Source organism: Paramormyrops kingsleyae, chromosome 17, assembly GCF_048594095.1.
Source record: "Paramormyrops kingsleyae isolate MSU_618 chromosome 17, PKINGS_0.4, whole genome shotgun sequence".
Taxonomy (NCBI): Eukaryota; Metazoa; Chordata; class Actinopteri; order Osteoglossiformes; family Mormyridae; genus Paramormyrops; species Paramormyrops kingsleyae.
Window position 1 is genome coordinate 11,796,089 of NC_132813.1, and position 23,551 is coordinate 11,819,639.

The 23,551-nt window shown below is 39.4% G+C and overlaps 1 protein-coding gene across 5 annotated transcripts in view; it reads right to left on the reverse strand.

The window, feature by feature from the left end:
• Positions 1 to 3,060: 3,060 nt before the first annotated feature.
• Positions 3,061 to 23,551, reverse strand: part of ltbp4 (latent transforming growth factor beta binding protein 4) — a 69,069-nt gene continuing 48,578 nt past the window's right edge. For 4 of the 5 annotated variants that reach the window (XM_072701471.1, XM_072701470.1, XM_072701473.1 and 1 more), the window contains 13 exons: positions 22,606 to 22,731; positions 22,242 to 22,364; positions 21,334 to 21,465; positions 20,921 to 21,046; positions 19,960 to 20,103; positions 14,958 to 15,221; positions 13,384 to 13,455; positions 9,719 to 9,847; positions 9,415 to 9,558; positions 6,084 to 6,236; positions 5,264 to 5,797; positions 4,889 to 5,038; positions 3,061 to 4,276 (listed from right to left, as the gene is read on the reverse strand). In XM_072701471.1, the coding sequence (XP_072557572.1) occupies positions 4,122 to 4,276; positions 4,889 to 5,038; positions 5,264 to 5,797; positions 6,084 to 6,236; positions 9,415 to 9,558; positions 9,719 to 9,847; positions 13,384 to 13,455; positions 14,958 to 15,221; positions 19,960 to 20,103; positions 20,921 to 21,046; positions 21,334 to 21,465; positions 22,242 to 22,364; positions 22,606 to 22,731 (2,252 nt within the window). In that variant the 3' untranslated portion in view covers positions 3,061 to 4,121. The remainder of the gene's footprint in view (positions 4,277 to 4,888; positions 5,039 to 5,263; positions 5,798 to 6,083; positions 6,237 to 9,414; positions 9,559 to 9,718; positions 9,848 to 13,383; positions 13,456 to 14,957; positions 15,222 to 19,959; positions 20,104 to 20,920; positions 21,047 to 21,333; positions 21,466 to 22,241; positions 22,365 to 22,605; positions 22,732 to 23,551) is intronic. The other variant, XM_072701472.1, reaches the window with a different exon arrangement.

The window sequence follows — 23,551 nt, forward strand, 5'->3', positions numbered from 1 at the left end:
GGGAGACATTGCACAATTCAATATAGTGAGACATATGAACAGTCTGCTGCAGCAAAACAAGCTCCTTCTAGCCTTGGGTAAGATCCTTTTGAGGCCCCTGGAATAGTGCCCGAGTAGCTGCGCGCGTGTGTATCATGATCTTCACTCGCGGTCATTTTGCCAGCCCCGTCCTGTGTGGCTAGGCGCTCATGCTGTCTATAACAGAGGCACTGCAGCGTGACAGGTGGCTGCTTTCCATGGATCTCAGCTTCGCCGCGGCCACCTGTCAAATCAGAGGAGTAATGCAGTTTTCCGTTTGCCACGCCATCTCCATGACTGCAGTTTTTTTTCTTTTTCTAAAAGTATATTGTGTCTACATAAAAAAGTCGGTATATACTAGTCGGTTATGCTATTGGTGATTCCACTTAGCTTCCAATTCATCCCATTCCCAGTCATTAAAAAAATGCATAATGTAGTTTGACTATTTTCTGTTGGTTTCAAACATTGTTTATGGGAAAAGCTACAAAAACTTTTACTGGGACAACTCATAGTCTTGCATGGTCACATACTAAATGTGTATTATTTTGTCTATACTAATATAAAGATCCCATGTAAAACACTGGCACAGAGGTTGGAAGATATCTTTTTATGAAGGAATACTGTGTATAAATTAGATTGTGTAAATGACCTGGGATTTTTCCCCAAGCAAGCCACCTTGGGTCTTTTGGTGTTGGGTTCTGGGTCTCATGGTCCCATCCAGGTGCTCATCTTCTGGACCGTTTACTTGAGCAGGACAAGAACACGTAGGTAACTTGCTTACTGTGAGGAGGTTATTGTTGCTGTCTGCCTGCATAGTGTGGAATGAAAACTGTTGGTGCACAGCAGATTCCTAGCAGGAACACCCCCCTCCCCCCCAACACTCACACCAAGCTTCACTATGGGCCTCCAGGTCACTGAGAAGGACTCACATAATTGGATGGGTGTGAGGGGGTTGTGTGGGGGGAGGGGATGCATGCTGGAGAGACCATCTGCATGGACAGGCCTGGCATGGTGCTTGTAAAGTCTTGGAGGGCGAAGAACCAATGGGTCAGTTGGGAATTTGTGTCCTTAGCCATAGCCACATAGAGCATTTTGTGTGGTTTGTGTGAAGGACTACCTGGAAAGATACAGGATGGCTCCAAGGTGGCCTATCATTATTCAGTAGGTGTTTTCTTTATGGAGTGTTCCTCACCTTTGTCCTGTGACTGGATGGCTCCCACCCCAGGTTCTCATGTGTTGTTCAAAGTTGGGGGTATGCAGGATCGGTTCAGTGGCGAGGGCTTTCATCAGTTGTTGGAAAGAGACTTGTTCAGGTGAGGTCCCCGCCAAATGGATTCCAAGGGCCATAAGCCCATACCTGGTTCTTGGTGACAAAGTATGGAAAGGTCAGGAGTGGTTAGCGGTGAGCGCCCCCTGCTGGAAATCCTGTACCCTGTGGAGGTAGACTAGGTTCTCTGCCCAGCTTTTGGTGTGGATGATAACATTGTCAAGGTGGACCAGTCTGGAATCTACAACAGGGCTGAAGCATGATGCCCTTCAGGCTTTGGGGGACACCAGGCATCCCATGGAGTCCAATAGGGAGTATGCAATACTGCCAGTGTCCAGTGGGTGTGGTGAAGTTGGCAGCTGGGATAAGGAGTTCCTGCCACTAAATCTTAGTGAGGTCCAGAGTAGAAATAAAGCAGGCCTTACCTAGCCCTTCCTCAAGTCATGGGATAGCTGTTGAAATGGGTGATATCATTAAGCCAGTGGAAGTAATTTCAGAACTGTCCAACTTAGGTACCATCAGAATGGAACATGACTGGGTTTTGGGACTACTTGCTCACAAATGGCATCTTTACATCTTCTGGGAACACAGCATTTAATAGTCAAGGGATTTCGTAGGACCTTCGGCAAATGACAACACCAGTGACCTTCTCGATATGGTGCTGGATTAGGTGGGTGCAGACCACAATGTAGTTGTCCACAATGTCCTGCAGTTTCACCAGGCTTGCAGGTTGTTCTACATGACACTGGGCCAAGCTGAAGTCCACACCTGTGTGGACTTCGTCTGGAGGTGCGGCGCAGAGTGCTGACAGGTGATCCCAGCTCGATCCACTGTCTCAGGACATTGGTCATAGGACCCACCTTTTCTATTTATGGTTTAAGGCCCCAGTTGGGAAGCCAGGAACTTGCAGGAGGCAATTGAGATTAGGATGGAAACTCACAAGGGCAGAAATTTCCAGGTTTGTTGTTGGGCTTATTCAGCCAGATCCATGTGTTCTCTAATGAGGTATGATCTTCTCAATCCTCTGTCATCTCCCAGACATGTTCCACCGTCTTACAGTATTGAGAGCGTTGTTGTTCTCAGCACTCCTTTGCCGTATTGAGCAGGCTCCAACATTCTCTTCCAAAGAGAAGATTAACAGGGTGAACCCTGTGGAGGCTCAGAACGTTTCCTGGATGCAGTAGAGGATGTGGGGTAGCATCATATTCCAGTTCTGACCATCCTTGTCCGTAACACTTCTGACCATCTGTTTGAGCATCTGATTGAATCACTCAATGAGATGTGGACCTAAAGGAGCCTTAATAAGCTGGAAGATAAATGTCATAGTGGGGTGGTATGGTGGCACAGTGGTTAGCATTGTTGCAGATGTTGAGATATCTCTTGATTCTCTCTGTAGGAACATTTAAATGAGCTGTATCAGGCAACCTCTCCATCCCAAGTTGTTTGTTATATCCAAAAACTCCATCTTTTTGGCAAATACCCATTTATTACCTATTTTTTCTGTTCCTATGCAAAATATAGTGCCTCTTCTGTACCTGCTGCCCATGTCCCATGGTCATGTATGCTGCAAGTTTTTGCGATATTTGATAAAAAAAAAATGATTAAATTTCACCAGCTATCTACAATATACTATTTTACAACAATATGCTAGACCCTGAGCACACCTTAACCTTTAGACAGTGAATAGAGAATTTACAAACAATTTATCAGCGGATTGTATAGGATGTGTTCACAGATGAGTACTATAGAGAAATTTAACACAATAAATAATAAAATTGTAATTTTGTTGCATATTTACTTAAAATGTAGTGGATGTAAAAAAAAAACAGTAAAATAAACAAATACAAACAGGGTATGTGAAATTATAGTTATAACTTCTTTTTGCATGTACAAGTAAGGAATACAGAAGGCTAAGTACAGTGCATTCTATGACACATTTTTTAGTGAAATGTTTTGGTGGTAAATCACTGTCTATACAAACTGTAAAGAGATAAAACAAACCGGTATGAAAATACATGGATTTTTCAATTAAACAAATGTGAAACAAATATTAATTTAATACATATTAAATAAATTGTCATTAGCTATTACATATTTTTTTAAATTTAAAAAAATATTTTTAAAAACTTTAAGTGCATACAAAAGATAAATTGAAATTTGTGAAGTCTTGATTGTGTTAGTATTATCGTTAATACCTTTAAATGCCCTTAAAATGTCACATGCTATTGTTCTAATTCTTTTCCTTATCAAACAAAAAGAATCAAAATTCCATGTTTTCATTAAAATGTATGATTGAATTATTAGAAATATTATTAGTAGACTTTAAGTAGAAATAAGATTAAAATCAGACATGTCTTAAGTAACTCAACAATTTTCCCATCTGCTAACACTAGTTCTGAAAATCAATCATCAGAAAGATTATTTTTCAAAATCTTATGAATCCAGTGCAAAATCATGAAGGTGGCCAACCATTTCCCAAGGTTAATTACTTTCATCTGGCCAATGTATACATGCTATCTAATAAACAGCTTCTAATCGTCTATTTACACAGTTGTGGAAGCAATACATATAATTTGGGAAAAAAAAACGATCTATTTGGATCATGATTAATTCACGCGTTTATATTTGAAAATCTGGAAATATGTTTTTTGTGTATATATATATATATATATATATATATATATATATATATATATACACACACACACATCTCAGGATGCTTCTTTAACTCAGGACTGATATCCTCCAGTTTTTTGCATTGTCAGATTCTCTTTGACAATCTGCAGATTGAAAGATGACAGTACTCTGGCAACAAGAAATTAGAGCCGGCCAAGTCTCATGGGCGAGATCTGGAAGGGATGCACAGGTTTGGCTCATGGTACATGATATATCCTCGTTCACATATGCAACGGTAGGAGCCATCAGTGTTGACGCACTGCCCATTCACACACAATGTGGCAGGGTCATCCGGCTCCTCACATTCGTTTATGTCTGGTGGGTAGATAAAAGTAAAGAAAAAAAAGATATATTAATCTGTACATTAATACATTTTATTAGTTACGGCCAAATGAAGCATCATGAAACATGTTCTATATTTATTATTATTATTTCTATATTATTGACCCCACTAGATGGCGTTCTCGGTTTCTTTGGAGCATGAATTGAGCCCTTTTTTGAAGAGAGCACCATCTAGTGGTGTCAGAAAATACAGCAATTGGTTCATGTAGCTTCATTTGGCCATCACTAATTTTTATATTAATGGGTACTTGGTATCCCCATGACCCTAATTAGGGCAAGCAGTTACAGAAAATGGATGGATGCATGCTTGGTTTCCGCGATACAAATTAGTGCTTTAAATAAATAAAGAGAAACTACTTGATTTATTACAATGGTGTCCCATTTATGTACGCTTTTCAGTAACGGCACTAAATGGCACTAAAAAAGAAAAGCATACTGTACTTTTTAGTAATTTTGGTAAAAGCATCCCTCCAAGTTTTACAAAAAAAATCCACTTGGAAAGGCTAGACTAAGCTACTCAGTGACCAAGTCACAAAAAATGGTATCTGCAGAAAGGAACTGCATGCAATTTGTAACAGATTCTACCTATGCAAGTCATTGAAGCAATGTCCAAATAGTAGCCATCATAGCAGTCACAGGTGTATCCCTCCGAGATGCGAATGCAGCGGCCGTTCTGGCAGCCATTCACGATTCCACACTCATCAGTGCTGAAACTCTGATAAGATTCATACCGTCCTTAGGAAGGAATGGGCAGCACTGTTAGAGTCAGATAACACCTCATCCCTTTTATTACTACTGTATACAACATTCTAGTTAAGGTAATTCAGTCAATACTGTCTCATTTCTGGTTATATCACAAAAAAAATAATTAACATTAATAATAGGCATTTTCTATAATTTCTCAAAATAGACAATTTTTAAATTGTTAAATTTATCAAGGATAGTAAAGAAGTCTCTTACTCTCAGGAAGTGCCCTGCCAGAAGGCTGGCTTGGATAACTTGGATAGGAGCGTGCTTCCTCAGGCAGAAAACGCATCCATGACTCAACAGGACGAGTTTCATCCACATTCCCATCCTCGTCCTCAAGGTCGCGGTAGCCGGCACTTTGACGACGCGGAGGAAGGCTCCTCGCGCCCCCTCGGCTTCGGGGACGTGGCCGGGCTTCGTAGACAGGCTCCGGGACAACATCTGACATTTGTAAATAGGCTCTTCGTTCTGGTCCCCGTGAGGCATAAGCTTGTCGGTCATATGGAGACTCTTGTGGTCTATAAGGTCCCAGAGGTCTTCCTCTATAGCCAGATGTACGGCCCCTTAGAGAAGCGTATGGATTGTAGCCTGGGGAAGTGAAGTCAGACCCTGGTGCCGGGCGTTCAGGGTAGGATTCATAAAGCATATCGTATTCTTCGCCACGGCTGAGATCACGATCAGTACCAGGGCCGTTTGGTCTGTGCATACCTGGAGGTCTCAAAGCATTACAGAGCACCTCAAAATCATCTGAGAAGACAGAGTAGAAACGCAGAGCGTTAACTATGTGTTAAATAACTAAGCCAAATTTTATTTTTGAACACTTAATATCATATTTAAAATATTCAAAGTATGTTTACTTTTTATAGTACCATTGTATCAAAGTAACTTTTTTGTTGCTCTGTTTTCAGTAAAATCCCAGCTGCTTATTTTCAGTTTTGTAAGCTGGTAAAAATGTTTTAATTATAATGTTTAAACCTATTGTAATGCTTAAGTATAATGTTTTAACTTAAACAGGTATATTTCAGTAGAGTACCTGAATCCTGGCTGGGGCACAAAGCGCAATCCAGCTGCCAGGCGTATCCGTACAAGCAGCAGCACTCTGAGAACGTTACCTGCCGGCCTAGCAGGGGATTTTGGCATATCAGTTCTTCTGTCACTTGCCCCCAGCAAATTGCCAGATTTTCATCTATCGAGGGATGACAGTTTGCCGTGTAAGAAAAGAGATTTCATCGCACGGGAGGATATGTTAATTAATACCAAATTGTATCCATCTATCTACCCTTCACTTATTCTGGTCTCAAGGGGGGCCTGGAGTCTATCCCAGGTAGCACATGACATAAACACAGCTAAATTTTGGACAGGATACAAGCTTTTTGGTTATAGGGTGTGCTCACAAACACCCAGATGCAAGCACGCAATATGGGTGATTTAGAGACACCGATTAACCTAACTGCAGGCAGTGGGAAGACACCCTCATGCCGCAGGGAGAACATGTGTCAGGTTCAAGCATGGGAATTAGTGGGGATCTGCAAGAACGGCATATGGCGCTTTTCCACTGGCATACAGGAACTGAGCCGTACTGCGAAAAGAAAATACAGTGTGGATGCAGTTCGCTTTGATTTTCGACTGCAGAAAGGTCAGCTCGGTAAAGGTGTTCCTAGGTTTGGAGAGTGATAGTGACGTAAAACTGAAGAGACGCTTATTTACTGTTAACACGGTCTACATCAGGATTAACTATATGTGCTAATTTCTGATAGCACGTCTGTGAGAATTGCTCTCTAATGTTAGCATCTAAAGCTAGCTGAATTATCTTTCGCTTGTGTAACTTTGCATTACGGATCCGTTTGTTCAGCTGTTCTGTACTACTTTTTTACAGTAAGTGGGAGGTTGGAAATATTTATGTTATGAGTTACTGGGAATGCATCAATACATCACGATGTGCGATACTAATAATAATGAATATTATAAAGAATATGCCCTTTTTTCCCCTTCAGATAATCCACGCATATCGACGCAGATCACCAGTATCTCCGTGCATTTCAACCATTCAGATGGTGGCGACGCAATCAGTTTGGTTCGGTCACGCTTTCTGTCCTGCTAGTTTACAACGAAAAACCGTTAGTTCACGATACAGCTCGGATTCGGCTCGGTTCGTGGTGGCAGTGAAAGAGCGCCAATCGTCTACTGAGCATGTTCTGTTAAGAAGCTAATAGATGATCAGTGGGGCACACCGGGGGCTGGTTAAGTGTAATCAGCTGTGAGGATAAAGGAAATAAGCTGAACTAAGAGATGGAGTAGTCCCGTGGGAATGTATATTTGGACTGCAGCTGGACTCTGGCTCAGGGCAGTGGGCTAGTATTCTTCCATTGTTTATACTAAGATAGTAGATGTGTTTTTGAGTTGGCGTTGTGCTTATACCATGTGCTGGTGAGCTTGATGAATGTGGGGAGCTGTGTGCTTCTTAAAAGGGAAGATCAGAAGCAGGGGAGCCTGCTGAGTGGGTGCTGTGCGGCAGACGGGCCGGCGCGGGAGGAAGTGCCATAGCGGGCGTTTCATCCTGCTTACGATAAGAGGAGCATGTTCTGCTTTCTGGTTCGGCGAGTTTGTGGGGTGTAGCAAAGTCTGCCACCGAGAGACCATTTCCGCTTTCTGTCTTGGACGGTAGTGTCGTGGCAAAAGTGGTCGTGATGGATGAAAGTGTGTTAGAAATATACGCTGCTGGATGTTTCATTTTGCTCGTGGTATGGGGGGGTGGGGGGTGGAATGCCCTGAGCATTGTTCTTATTTTCTTTTTATTTTGCAATGTTCAGTGTGTAAGGGGCAAGCAGTAACCTGTTTTCCCATGTAATTGCCAGTGGGAGGGCATGTGGTTCAGGTGCAGTGTGTGGTATCAACTTGTGTGGAATGTTAAGTCTGCAGTGTGGAAGTGTGGGAAAATCCTGAGGCGTTGACAGTGCTATCAGACATTGCTCCTGTCCATTCTTGAGGAAAAAGTAAGAAGACCCCAGGGAAGCTTTGTGGATGCCTGATTTTTATTTTATTTTAATTTTTTATTTTTTTTAAGATCCTTTGATAGCATCTAAATGGATTAAGGTTGCCACATTTAACAAAAAAAAAAAAATTAACAATGGGAATTTGTATTTTTAAATGTATTCAGAGACCCATTTTCTGGGTTGGAAAAATACATCAACATGTGTATATATTTTTAAAATGGCTATATTTTCCTGAGGGATACTTACATTTTATTTATATGCATGCAGTACATTTAAAGTGAGCCAGCTATTTTGCCGTTATGCGCTAGCATTTTCTACAGTGTTCCTTGCCACGTGTCCAATGCATCATGGGTGATGCATCATGGTTGGAGGGTGGATAGATGTATTAAAATATTTAAGGACAATGTAAATGTGCATGTGGTTTTGATTAATTTCATAAATTACCCTTAAAACAAGGCAAACAACAATCTATTTGTCATATAAAAATTACGGTAACACTTTACTTGACAGGGCACAAATAATATGATACAGTAGAACCTTGGAACTCAATTCGACCAACTCAGACATTGAATGGGTCTGTTGATTTTTCTTTTGATTTGTATCTCGACCGAAATCTTAATCTTATAAACTCAACCATTCCTGGTAGAATTTGAATGAGTCGCAACACGTTCAACCAATCCGGACCTTGAATGGGTCGGTCGAGAAAATTTAACCGCAACTCGACTGAAAACTCGGAACAGGACTTGTACAGATCGAGATGTGTCTCTGAAGGGCTGAAATGAAGGCATTGCTGGGATGCTGATGTCTTTGAATCACTGTTAGTGTCGCGGTGCCTCTCGACCGAGTTTGACGTGCGAAAGCTGTGTTTCTGTGTTTGGTGTTTTTTTTTTTTGTGCTTTATCTACAGTACATTTAGTGATACAGTAATCATAGCCCCTAAGAAAGTGAGCAGTGATACCAGCAAACCTAAGAGGAAAGTCGTGAGAGAAACTGTAGAACTTAAAAAGGACATTATAGTGAGTCTTTAAGGTGGTGCATGTGTGTCTGCTTTCGCTTTGGAGTGTGGTGTCATTTATTTCATGTCTATTGCTTTAGTATGTGTGCTTTTTTCATGTGTGTATTAGTTTTATATTGATTAATGCTTTTTATCATTAGTTAGGTAGGTAGATAAGTTTAAATAGGCAATCGCTTGGGGGTCTGGAACGGATTAAATTAATTTACATTATTTCTTAAAGGGAAGTAGTAACTGAGTTATAACTAAGTATTTGCGTTCGATCAAGTAAAGTGTTACTGAAATTAAAACAATGAGTGTAATCTTAGGAGTCCAATCACAAAGGAGCTCCTCTTGTGATAAGATTGATCAAAGCTTACCAGTGGTGAAGCCTGTCATGTTGACGCAGTTTCTCTGAGTATAGTCAAGCACTAACGGTGGCTCGCATGAGCAGTAGAATGAGCCCATTGTGTTTACACAGGTCCCGCCAAAGCAAGCCACTTCTCCCTCGCACTCATCGTTGTCTGGTAACGTGAAAGGAGTGTCAATGCAAAGGAGAGAAATTATATAAAGGCACACACAAATGGTCATTCATCCAGATACTGGATGCAAAGTGAATTTGGGTACAATCCAGATTAAAAAAAAAAAAAGCTAAAATGATGAATAATAAAGTGGATTGCTGACCTATACACTCCAATAGTATGGAATGGTAGTAGTTCCCAGTGGGGCAGTAGCATGCGTATCCAGGGATATTATTCACACACAAACCCCTTTTACAGACCTCAGGGTCAAACAGCTTGCACTCATCCACATCTGCAAGAAAGGGAGCAAAAAGTACATGAGACATCCGTTCTGTTTTAGAGCAAATTAGCTAAGGCGCTATTCTTTATTATTATTATTATTATTATTACTACTCTATTTACTAACAGGACAAACATATGGGTTTACTGAAGCAGTATTTTGTTAGAGTATTAAGCGCCAAGTAACATTTACGGAGCGGCAGTATTGATTTTGGTATAATTATTAAGAGGCCCACACCAGTATGTAATTCCTCCATGGTTACAGTTTCTCTTCTGGCGATGCAAACCACACAGTCCCGTATAAATGAATTTACTTCGGTTTAGAGGTGTTTGAGAGGAGGATGAGAAAACAGAGACACAGTACAGCAGCCGCACGCAGAAAGTGCTCGCACCCATTAAGAAAAAGCGTTAATATTAATAGTTGACTAATAGCTGATTAGTAGTTTTTTTGCCAAGCACAAATATATCGAGTATGGGCTCAACTGGAAGACATGCAATAAAGAGCTCATTTTCATAATAGCACCCCAACGGTGTATAATGGATGCATTTGCTTATTACTGAGGTTGTTGATTACAAAAAGACTGACCTAATGTACATTTTTATCTGTCTTAAATTTAAACGATTTGTGACAAGAATACTACTGGAATATTTTCACATGGTGGCAAACCTATGAAGGTATAATATATTATAAGATATTTTATATTTATATTTTGTTTTGTATGAATTTATTTTATAAAAAAATTGTCGACTTGACTTTTCTGATTTAAAAAAATCATGACTTTTTACAAACAAGGCATACCAAATAATTTATAGCCTTACTGTCTTAGGAATATAAATTTGTATCACCTACATAATATATATAATATATACATACATTTTTCAAATACTGAAAAATATATATTATGCCCTGCCTTGTGCCTGTAACCCCCAGAATAGGCTGTGGACCCCCATGGCCCTGAATAGGATACTGTAAGTAGTTACAGAAAATGCTTACATTAAAATAGCGTATACATTTTTCTAATAGACATACAATCTTTTCAGTTTATGTAGATGTACCAGCTGGATATATATATGCAAAAAACCTTTACACTAGGCGCACAGTAATTCCAGTGGGTTTTGATTACAAATTTACAACAATGTATAGGTTTCCTTTTAGTTATTTTCCAGTCCATCTATTAAAAAAATATTACCATCGTCTATCTCTGCAGGCACATGACATAACACAGCCTACGACTGCCGGGGAGATTCTACCTCGTTCCTCTCCTCTGACACACAGGTCTCCACGTGCATCACTGGTTGATGTCTTCACTTCAATTACACACCACCATCTGTAAATTAACCTGTCCAAAACAGAGAAATTCCTCATCCCTACCATGCACTCACCACCATCTCGGACAATGTAATCGTGTCATTGTCTGAAATCTGAAATCAAATCTGATGACAAACTCAAAATCTGCCAGCACAGAATCCTAGAATTCTTTTCTACAACATCCAGGTGCCCTGTCTTTACTTCACTGTCCAATCAGCTGCTAAATTAGCCTATGACAATCTCTCTCATGGACTACTGAATCTCCCTGGGCTACCTGCGTCTATCGCCAGACATTGTAAGCTTATTTAGGACATACAACACACCCTCTCATCAACCTGCCTCAACATTTTCTTCATTTATCAGCTTTCTTCCCTGACAACCATTTAAAATTCAGAAATTTCCGATCCTTGGTAATGATGTAAAATTCCTCCAACAAAAAATTCCCAGTTCCCTTCCACTCCTTCACACAACTTCTTAGTCTTAGATATGGTCTTTAGATAATGCATCTCATTGTCACTATCATTCACTTGTTTCTATGTCAGCGGCCTGTGTCATTTAGGCATTCGGTGTGTAATATACTTTAAACTGCTAAGCTGGTTTGTGCTAAAGAGTCTTAAATGTTATTAAACGTAAAGCTAAACTTCAGCCACAATGCCAGTAGTATTGCTGGGTATTCATACACATGCACATGCACTCACAGAGTCCAACAGCCAAGGTAATTCAGAGCTAGCAATACATTTGAGCAACATTTTTGTACCTTAGGTGTTGGATCACACCATCAATGGCACCTGAATTACAAGTAACATTCCAATATGCAAGTAGACTGAGAAGGAATGCGAATGCAAATGATGCTGAAATGGAAAGATACTGAAATGATCACAAGTGTGCCTATGGATGTTCTGGGGTGGAACTAAGGTATATTCAAGCTGTACCCTACTACCAATCATTATATAAAACAGTTTTTCTCAAGTTTTCATAATCTGTCACTCTCCCCTGCACCCATTTAAAGTCCCTCTCCATGATCAATGTTTTTTTTCTTTTTTTCTTTCACTGACGCCAAAATGGCTGTCGAATTTTTATTCATACTTTTGTTACCCATCTCCTCTCCCTCCCATGTCTGTGTTATGTCCCACCTAGAGAATGTCTTACAATTATTTATTTTTGAGTATTCTTATTTACAGTAATGCAAATAGAAATAGTGATCTTGATTCCGTGAAATTGCCTCACAGGATGCAAGAAGAGAAACTAACAAGACAGAGTAAAATTTCTTTATATTTACTTAGTGTGAAAAATCTGACTTTGAAATACACAGAACCAATGACATGCCATTTTACAGTCCAGTAAATCTTCTTAGCATTTGCATTTCAATTGATAATGTTTGTACCACAAATTCCAAAGCATATGTTACAAAGCGGAGAGGAAACGGAAGAAAAATATGTCCTTTGGCTAGAAAAGACAAATAAGAAAAACACTTTTGACAGACGTCAGGGAAGAAAATATTTTTGACAGTATATTGACAAAGGATAGTTATGTTTATTCATTCAAGTCCTTTCTGGGAAATTGGCTAGGACAAAAAAAAAGAATCAAACCAATTTTAATTTAAAATTTCTTTAGCACAATGTTTTGCCAAGGTTATAAATATGAAGCAGTGTGCTAATCAAGCCGTTGGCAAATACTGTATCAAAAAAGTTTAGCATGGGCACTTCTATCTCTTAATCATGTATTCATGTATTGAGAAGTGTGTGCTGTCCGTTTCCCAGTAAAGCCTCAATGGCTAACCACGGCTCCAGGGAGTGTGCATGTTAATTGATGGGATTGTGTGGTTCTATGAATTGTTTTTGTTTGCCTTGATGCATTTTTAGAGCCTTCTGATTTTAAAAGAATGGTTTTTGTTTGTGCATCGGAAATTCATGCATATGTTCACTACAAATGTAAAATCATTTTTAATACTTTGTTTAACAACAACAACATAAAATTATTATTATTAACAATAATAATAATAATAATAATAATAATAATAACAATAATAATAACAACAACAACAACAACAACACTACTACTACTATTACTACTACTACTACTACTACTACTACTACTACTAATAATAATAATAATAGAAATCCTGACAAAGGATTCTTGTGTCTAGATAAATTTTAGTTTTGTGCTTCGCTCTTCTGTGGGTTGTGTTTAAATGTCTTCTGTAATGTAAGGTGACAAAGACATTTTACATAATAACCTACCTCTGTAACTGTAAACACCAGATTCTGATGTCACATAGCCTCTCCCACTTGGACACAATGCTTGGTATGCCACTAGACACAAACAAAAACAAAGATCAAATAGAGAATTTGTTCCATTCCGTATGAGTTTCCGTAATCCATCGTTAGTGTTTATACATTTTATGCATTTAAATGTCCATTTATTTCTTTTACATGAGTTAGTATTATTGAAGCTGACAAAGGAAATAAAAAAAATATCCCAGTCACCCACATCACACTACTCACACTGCTACTATTTAAAAATGTTTCATGTACATTTAGTACCTACAATGCTTTCCTACTTATTTATCTGATAAGTCATTGTTATTAAACTTCATTAAATTTTATAGCTCAAAAGTGCAATGAGGCCCTAACAGACTGGATAAGTTAAAATTCAGGTTAAAGGTATATTCTAGACAGTCGTATGGTCTCATAATATGGATAGCCTATTAAAATTATGCTTGAAATCCATATTGTTTGTTTTATATCAGGGTGGTAGATTTTCATCTGTGTATTTAATCAAAAACATCAAAAAACGGTGCAATCATCTTCCCTCAACACAATACTTCATGCATTAAATTACACTGTCTCCTGCAGAGCACAACCCTGTTTGTCAACAACCAATCAATCGATAAAATTATATTTAATGCAGCTGATTTTTTATTCTGTACAGAAGTTTTGTCTGTAGTAATTTTCCAATTTGGTAAAAGCTAAAGTAGTTTTATTTGACCTATTTAAAGGAGGTGATTACAAAATATCATATAATAAATATACCAATTCTAAATTTCTATCATTACTAGCATTGTTAAGGTCAGGGCACAGAAATGGCTGATGCAACCACAAACCCTCTCTTTCTAAATATGCAAGATAGATCCTAGGGCTTGGCCACCTTACTCATAGCTTGATGCAGGATATTTGTGATCTTTGTGTTCCTCAACGTGTGTTTAATTCTGCTAATATTTTGAATACCAATTAGTAATAACAACACGTCTACTAGTCTTTCAACTAAATGAGGCGAACATTAAAATAACAATAATAAAAATAATAATAGTAATAATAATAATAAAACACTTGATGTCAGTGTAACTTTGGCAGCCTACCTCAATGCTAGAAGTTTCCCCAGCTGGATTTTAAAGCAGACACACCACACCCACAGTGAAGGTGTTACATCAGCAGTTTAACTTTCTGACTGTCCATTTCATTGTACTGCTAGTAATTGCATCACCAAGGAGAACGAGGCATAAAACTAATGAAAATAATACCACTGAAAATTATGCTTATTTCTGAAAAACAAAGACACTTGTAACACGACTATAGACCATGCAAATCTTTGATATTTTGTCAAAATCTTTTTGATATTTTATATATGATATTTATCGGAAAGCACTGCGATAAAACAGTATATCATTGCTTCAGTGTCCCCCCCCTACCTTGTTACAATATACTTGTATCATGTTTATGTAAAATGTGTCTTCTGAATGTCATTTTCACAATAGACACATCTAAAAAAAAAAAAAAACAGCTGGTCATGAGATAGTAGAAATATGTGAGAGTACCTGAGCCTGAGGTGGGACAGGGTGAATACTGGCAGTGAAGACCCCAGCCTTCCCCGACGGTGCAGCAGCACTCCTGGTAGGTGCTATTTCGAGTCAGCACACGGCAGGTGCTTTGGTCCTGGATATTATAGTAGCACTCCCTCAGTTCCCCTGGGAGGGATGCAGGCGGAGGTACAGGAGCACTATCTATAGGAACCTGGGGATCTGGGTTCCAGAAACTAAAGGTAGAGGAATAAGAGGAGCCATTGGGGATGGACAGTCGACCTGGAAAAGAAAAATACATCGGTATTGCCTTTTCATTACTGTTATTATCATCCATCGTCCAATTGTTCATCTTCTAAATGGTCATTGGGGGACCTGGAGCCTACAATAGGCAGTAAGTCAGGGGGAGAGCCTGGATAAATAGCCAGTGCATAACAGGACAAACACATCCACACACTCACGCAATGGGAGCGATCCAGTAGTAGTAGGGGAGTATAAAGTCTTTCCTGTTTCAAAGCATGCAGCTCCAAGAAATCTGTCATAAGAGAAACTCACCATGGACCATATTATCATTCTTGTTGTATGTTCTTTAAAAAATTCGGAGCCAATTTACAGTCTACACCGGGCAGTCTACACTGAAGCTAGGAACCATCACCGCTGAAATCTGTTTCGTTTCAAGTAGTTTTCATGTTTTTAGTCTTTAGTTTAATTTTCCATAGGACTCTTGTTGCTGAGTTTTCCTTGTTGTATAACCTAATGTATCACCAGCTATGTATAGTAAGCCATGAATGTCAAATTAGCAAGATAACTTGGAGCATTTTCAATAAATAAATAATGCTTTATTAAAATATTTATTTTCTGCTGTGCCCTCTTATTGGCAGCCTACCTGTAAGTATCTGCCTGCAGACAGCAAGACAGGGGCAGAAGGTGTAGGGCAAGCTGACCAATCAGAGCACACTGGGCTCATCAGGGGTGGGGCTTAGGGGCTTAAAGCTCTAAAAGAGTGTTTCAGACAAAGTTATAGGCAAAGTAAATAGAGATGTACAGTATGAGAAAAATAATGTGTGCTGGAACACTGAAACATGTAGATCTATTCTAGTAGAACCCAAAAATCTACCTCAGCAATACTGCATATTACATCCTTTCACAAATCTATAGAAGTTCTTTAATCTAAAAATTCTTCAAAGAAAGTTTTGGCAGCTTTCAGATATGAGCTGATGTCGTCTCTACGGGTCATCTTAGGACTTCTTAGGTCAGCCTTCAGCTGGTAGTTCCCTAATATGTTTTCCTGAGAAGCATCTAAGTCTGGTAAGTTCAGAAGTCAAAATCTCAACTAATACCCTGTATCTTAGTCCTAATTCAAACTGAAATATTGCATTCTGCAGTCCTTGATTTGTTTACCGCTGCCAAATACACCTTTACTCCTGGTCGTGCTGTCAAACATTTTCCTGTGATTACTGATTGCTTGTTCTGTGAAGCGGCAAATTCACGTCATGAATATTGAGAAGTAAAACGTGTTAGCATTTAGCTAGTCCCCTAAACCCTAGGCAAATTAACTTTTCTCACTTCTCACTTTTCTCACTTATACAAGCCCATCTGATGAGCTTCTATAGCCCCTGTAGGATCCACCTTTTCCCAGGGACTGATGTTGTTGTTGCAGTGAGATCATGCATGAACACTCTAATTGAGGGCTGTTTTCAGGCTTGGGAGGAAGCTCTTGGCCCTACACTTCGGCAGACCTGACCACAGTGTTCATTGCCAAGGAAAAAAATGATCACTGAAATTGTACATTTATTAATAATTTCTTCTCTGACTAATGCTAATCTGATGTGTTCATTCCAGAGGTACTGAGGCTGGTGGAAGTCCAGAATGAAGTTCCAGGTCTTACATAATGCTGCTCAAATATTGTTTTCTCTCATATTCTTCAGTAAGGTCCACTGCAGCACAATCAGGTCTTCCTCACATTCATGCGCTTCCTCGACCAGCTATGTAACCACACGTGTCCTCCACCCTCTTGTTGATCTGCAAATGTGTTCATTCTCAATGAGTAAAGACACCAAAATGCACTCGTATCACCTGTGACTTTTGGGTGATCTCATTTGTAGCCTAGGCTGATACTATATACTCCATTTTAAAAGTGTATGGGTATATTAAAGTTCAATTTAGAAAACTTATCTTATTTCTACTTGTGAACATTTATGGACTTTACAGAAGGGTGCATAGTAGTGTAAGTCAGTTTTGCCACAAGTCATAGGCTGTAGCACATTTGGACATGTTGAGAGAGGATCCTGCCAGGTGGTCGAGCAGGAGGTGAACACTTAACTGTTCCTGAGGGCACGTACAGCAGAAAAATCACACACTACTACCTTTTAGATGAGTCACTCGCACCATGCAGGTTGATTGGCGAGTCTAAATTGGCCCTGTAGTTGTGTGAGTGTGGCTATGTGTGTTCGCCCTGCGGTGTGTTGGCGACTGCCCAGAGTTGGTTCCCACCTGTGCCCATTGTTCCCGGGATAGGCTCCGGGCCCCCCTGCGACCCCAGTTGACATTCAGCGGCTATGGTGATGGATGGATGGACTCCCACCATGCACAGATACTGTATATACACATATAGAGCAGTGGAGGGCCGTCAAGGCCAGTGAGGCCTTCTCTAGTGGCCTCAACGCAAGTCAAAATAACTGACGTTTTATTTTATTATTTTAAAATATTTTTATTGATATTTTATTGATATTTTTGCACTGCTTCCAGTAGTATTTGTTTATGGTAGCGCTTATGTCCAATCATATTTCAGCCATCAAGTGTTGCCAGGGTCAATGAAATCTGCCTTGAGTCTCCAGAATCAACAGTGTGGGCACCTGTAGCTTAAAGTAGATGCTAGTGAAACTGTTGCTTTAATCAGTCAGATTTCGAGTTGGGGACGCCGGGGGCATCTAGCAGGCATACGACAACATCTGCATTTTCACGTCCTGTGATTGGATGGTCAGAGAGTGAACCGGTCAGAGCTAGCAAACCGCATCTGTAGTAACCTACTCAAACTAAAACAATATTTGTGTTGATTTAATAGCTGTTTTTTCAACCCACGATGGCTAACAGAGGAGAGGAAATTGATTTGGTCGAAGATATACTTACAAAGCCATTTTCAAGATGGACTTTTCAAGAAAAGCTGGACATCGTGAGAAAAAGTCGAGAAAAACCCTGAAGCTTGCAAGCCTAATACTGCGTTTCTGTATAATGTTGATGGTTTCTATAGCTGTGACATCATAATGATAGTACAGTGGAAACCACTTACAATTATCACGGTTATAGTGATCAAGAGACCTTCCCATAATTTTGGCTACTGCTGTAAAAAGTCTACACACCCTAATTCCGAATGCAGGTTTTTGTGATGCAACTCCATAACTCAACATAATTCTTGTCAAACCTGCAGCCAATTTGCATATAACCTTGCAACCAACAAAATCCAAGAGAAAAATAAATAGATGCATAGTAGGACAAATAGTAATTAATTATTATTATTAATAAATTAAAAAGCTAATAGCGGCCTGGTTGTATAAGTGCACAGCCGTAACTTTGCACACCTAGATTTGATCAAACTCATCCTTGCAAAAAATGTTTCTTCAAATTGTCAAGGAGTCTTTTACACACATGTAGCCTTCCTTAGGTCATTCCACGGGTTGTTATGGGCTCTGGTTTGGCCGTTCCAAGATTTAGATATTTCTTTTCTGAAATCATTCTTTGTTTGACTTGGATTTGTGATTTAGTTATTATCAGGCTGAAATTCCTCTTTATCTTCAGCTTTCTGACAGAGGCCAGCAGTTTTTTCTGGCAAAATATTCTCATATTTGCAGCTAGTCATTATCCCATCCATCTTGACTATAGCCCTTGTCCCAGGTGAAAAGAAGCAATGTATGATGCATTTTCACAGTACCACAGTACTTTTTCAAGCCCCAGTGTATGATGCATTGTCACAATACCACAGTTCTTCTTCATGCCCCAATGAATGATGCTTCTTCACAGTACCTCATGGTTCACAGTTTGCAGTCATGTCTGACATGATTTATCTTGATTTCTCACTTGATTTCAATAGGGATCTGTAGAGCCTTTATATCCACTGTATGTGTTATTATGAATTACAGTGAGATGCAGGCTTAGAGTCTGGGTGTATGTTTTGCTGGCTGAGGAGAAAAATCATTTAATTTGCAATTTAGTAAAGTAGAAGTTAAGCTTAGCCCCACCTATTGACTCTTTCAAAATACAGTACAGCTGTTTCAAACACTTCTCAAATTACAGTCCTGTACAAATTAAATTACTGAACTGTGTATAATTCAATATTCTATAATACAGGACAGTACTGTACATAAAATATAGCTTATTGTAGTTTCGCTGCTGCATCTCAGTGGCTCGTTTTTGGTGGTTTCTCGTAAGTTTCGATGAGTCTATATTTGTCATCGAGAGAAAATGACGTCATCTTTTCTGTGCATGCAGCATTAGCCTCAGGTAGCTAGCCAGAAGCAGATGGGTTACGGTAATAATAAAAAGAATTACCATAGTTTTAATACTTTCCATATGTTGTTATGTATAAAAATACCCAAAATGAACACTGTAAGGGGACTATTTGATTACTATAAGCAAATTACTTCAATAGTATTTGTACAGGAATGATTCTGTCCCAAGCTTTTTGGCCCAGCATTTTTGGCATTACGCTTTAAAAATTACTGCAGAAATATTGGCAGTAATGTTTATAAACAATCAAAGAATGTTTCATACATTGTTTCAAATGTATTGAATTTGAATGTTACACATTGGATGATTAAGTAGGTAATTGGAGTAACTGGAATAAAGCAATTCTAACAATTTGTAAGAACTGGACGTGTTTCCACAATTTTGGCCACTAGTGTATATCTACTGTATAACGTCAATAGGTTACAGAATAAATGTAACAATGTTATAGATTATGAAAAAATGGAGCTATAAGCAGACTCATTCCTAAAGAGATCTTTTTAAGCATGGTGAATCTTACCAGACTGGGGTCGGCTGAAGCACCTCCTCAGGCGGAGGTCGAACTCCTCATTCTCTCCTGGGCACTCGCACAGGAAGGACCCCTCCATGTTCTCACAGCGCGCTGTCCCACACACACCTTGTATGGTTTCACACTCATTCTCATCTGCAAAAAGGGTCAGGAAGCAACAATAAGGCTGCGCCATTTTCAGGCAGAAATCAGTATAAAAGTGGAGGAACAGAAATGCGAGTGACAGTTACTTCATGTCATGATAAAACAAACTTCTATCAAATATTGATTGTAACATCCTTTGTCTTTGTAAACATCTGCCAAAATGCCGGGAAAAAAATAGCCGAGTGCAAGACACCAAAACAAACATTTAAATTCCCTGAATATCTTCAACTTCACAAAAAGTGCTAGACACGCAATTAGGTGAACTGACATATTCTAAATTGCCCTGTGTGTGCATTTGCATGCGTATGCCCTGTGTGTGCATTTGCATGCGTATGCCCTGTGTGTACATTTGCATGCGTATGCCCTGTGGATTGGTATCCTGTAGATCAATGTCTCTCAACCCGGTCCTTGGGGAGCCCCAGACAGTCCATGTTTTTGCTCCCTTTCAGCTCCTTTGGAAGGTGAAATATGGACTGTCTGCCTGGCAGGGAGCTGGGAGGGAGCAAAAATGTGGACTGTCTGTGGATTCCTGAGGACCGGGTTGAGAATTAATGCTCTATAGGATACCAGTCCACAGGGCTGCTATAGAGGGGGTTCCTCTGCCCTGTGCTGCCTGCGATAGGCTCTAGCTTCTCCCGCGACCCTCTCCAAGATGAACAGTTAGAAGAAGGATGGGTGGATGGATGTTTTGGTGAACTGGTGATTCAAAATTGCTCTTTACACTGTGACTGTGAAAGTCAAGTAATGCACTGCCCAGTAGATTGTAATCTAGACAAAATGGACCAGTATATTTTTGAAAAATCCATACCCTCACATCCCTTTCCATTGTCCGTGGCCTTGTAGCCCTGGTTGCACATGCATTGGTACGTCCCTATGAGATTTTGGCAGAAAGAGTGCTCCCCGCAGATAGTCTCATTGACACATTCATTAATATCTGTGGGAGGTAGTATATTTGTCACTAATAAAGCACATGGAGTTTTCAATATACACTCCTAGAGACCTGACAAGATGATCAATACTAATAATAATATTATACTTCTCCATTATATAATACTTACACTTTCATGGAAATCACAAGATACTTGTTACAGCCAAAATATATGTCTGTGTCAAGCCTACACAAGATCAGTTTCTCTTCACCCAGTTAATACCAATATGTTTCCTAATAAAACCTGTCACAGATTTATAATCTATATTTTAAAAGATGATGTGGACTCTTACCCATGCACTCCCCAGAGACGCTGACAGTGTAACCAGGCTCGCAGATGGTGACACAGTAGTAAGAACCAATAGTATTTTCACAGCGCTTTGGCCAACATATGGCACCCCCAGAGTCTGCACACTCATCTTTATCTAAGAGACAGCAGCACAGGAATTAAAAATGCAACATGGGCTGTTCGGTACAAGAATCCTCTGCACTCAGATCACTGAGTTCCATATAAATTACTTAATTATTAACTCAGAACAGACTGAATGAGCAAAACGGTGTCCTGCTGCACCAATTGTTGTCTGGAATCCTTATATCAATGTACACACATAAATGTAACACCTACATCCATATACACACACAAACATCCACATTGCACCATATTGTATCTAAATATGAATGCCATGTTGCCAGATAAAGGCTAAATGGATTCATGTCACATATTTACATGCCCACACAGAAGTTCATACATATATAGGGACAAAATAAAATTTTTAATTCTATTATAATATGTTGTATCTTAATATGAATGTTACTGTCAGAGAAAAAACTGAATTGATTCATTCCACTTGTTCTTTTTTTCATTATTTCACCTTAATTGTTTGTCTTTCTCACTAGGCCTGTTATTATTTCACTTTCCTCGCTTCCTACTTGAGCTTTTATTATTTGTGTCTCATTTAAACCCATATGTTTTCTTTTCATATGCATCTGTGGAACCTCTTTGCCATCCCATTTCTGTAAGAAATCTACTACAAAATAAAATCAATTTCCCGTGCCCACTCTTGTGTCACCTGCTTCTGTTCTCAGTGCCAAACGTTTGAAAGCGCTAATGAGATCAAATAACGTGTCACATTGTCAAGTCCTGATGCATCATAAACATGTTACAGAAATTAACATTCATTCGGTAATACCATGATTTTACCTAGACAGGTGGTTTGCTCTGGATTGGTCATGAATCCTACATAACACTGGCACTGGAATGATCCCTGAGTGTTGACACAGCTTCCATCCTGGCATGCCTCTGGCCTGGCACACTCATCCACATCTAGACAGGCAATGTCACAATTAACAAAAATGCATGCATGTGGACGCCAAGCAAATCCCACTGCTGACTCTGGACACCTGCACCTGAATTGTTCACTGCTGCCTGATGAACTGTTTTTTTTTTTTTACCACATTTCATTAAGTGTTCTGTTTACAACTGTGTACAAAATACGGTCAATGAGAAACAGTCCTAACACCATAATAGCAAAGGGTCAAGAAAGATGACGAACGTACACCCTTACCAATGCAGGAGCTGAGATTCATGCTGGATTTGAACCCTTCAGAACACACACAGAGGTATGATCCTTCTGTGTTCATGCACTCCCCATGTGGGAAGCAATATTCCCCCTCAAAACACTCGTTGATATCTGCATACACATTAACGCAGAGTCAAAAGGTATCTTATTGTCTGTGATGAGTATTTTAATTGTGCAAGTAACACAATAAAAGGATTAGAGAACAAACTTCAAACTTAGCTGGGGTGGATCTCTAAGAATACATAGCAAAGTAAAGAAACATTTCAGTCCTAATTTTCATCATTTGTCTTGCATTTTATTCTTTCTATTTCAATTTACTAATGTAGTTGTTTTTTTTTCTGTTATACAGACGTGAGTAATTCCAAGAAAAGCAATTATGTCAGAGAATAACTTTAATATGACCATTTGAAATAACAAATTGTAATCAACTCATTATTGTTAGCAGTAAGCTTCATATCGCCATTATAGAGAAATGAACAGTAAACAACTGTTACTGGATGGTACTCATCAGAGTTGGGTAGTTCAGGTCCAGAGAGTAAAAGTCCAGACCAAGATTTTGTTTCAACCAACCAGTTGAGCATAAAGAGTCACAGTCACAGAGTATTCAACTTGTTGGTTGAAACAAAATCCCAGTCTGGACTTTTACTCTCTGGACTTGAATTACCCAACTCTGGTACTCATTCACCTTCCAGCCGCCTCTATTTGAGAGCTGAAGAGGGGCCTGCTGCACATCCCAGCCAGCACAGGGCTGGTAGGGAATTACAGGAACCGTCCAGATAGGATGCCAGGTCATGGTGAGGATGAACTTGCCCATAACCCTAATCCCAACTCCAACAACCGTAACTCCCACCCAGCTGTAACCTTAACCATAAGTAACCAAACAAAATACAAGCCTTTAGTTGCTCGATTGCATTTTTATAAAATTGAGACC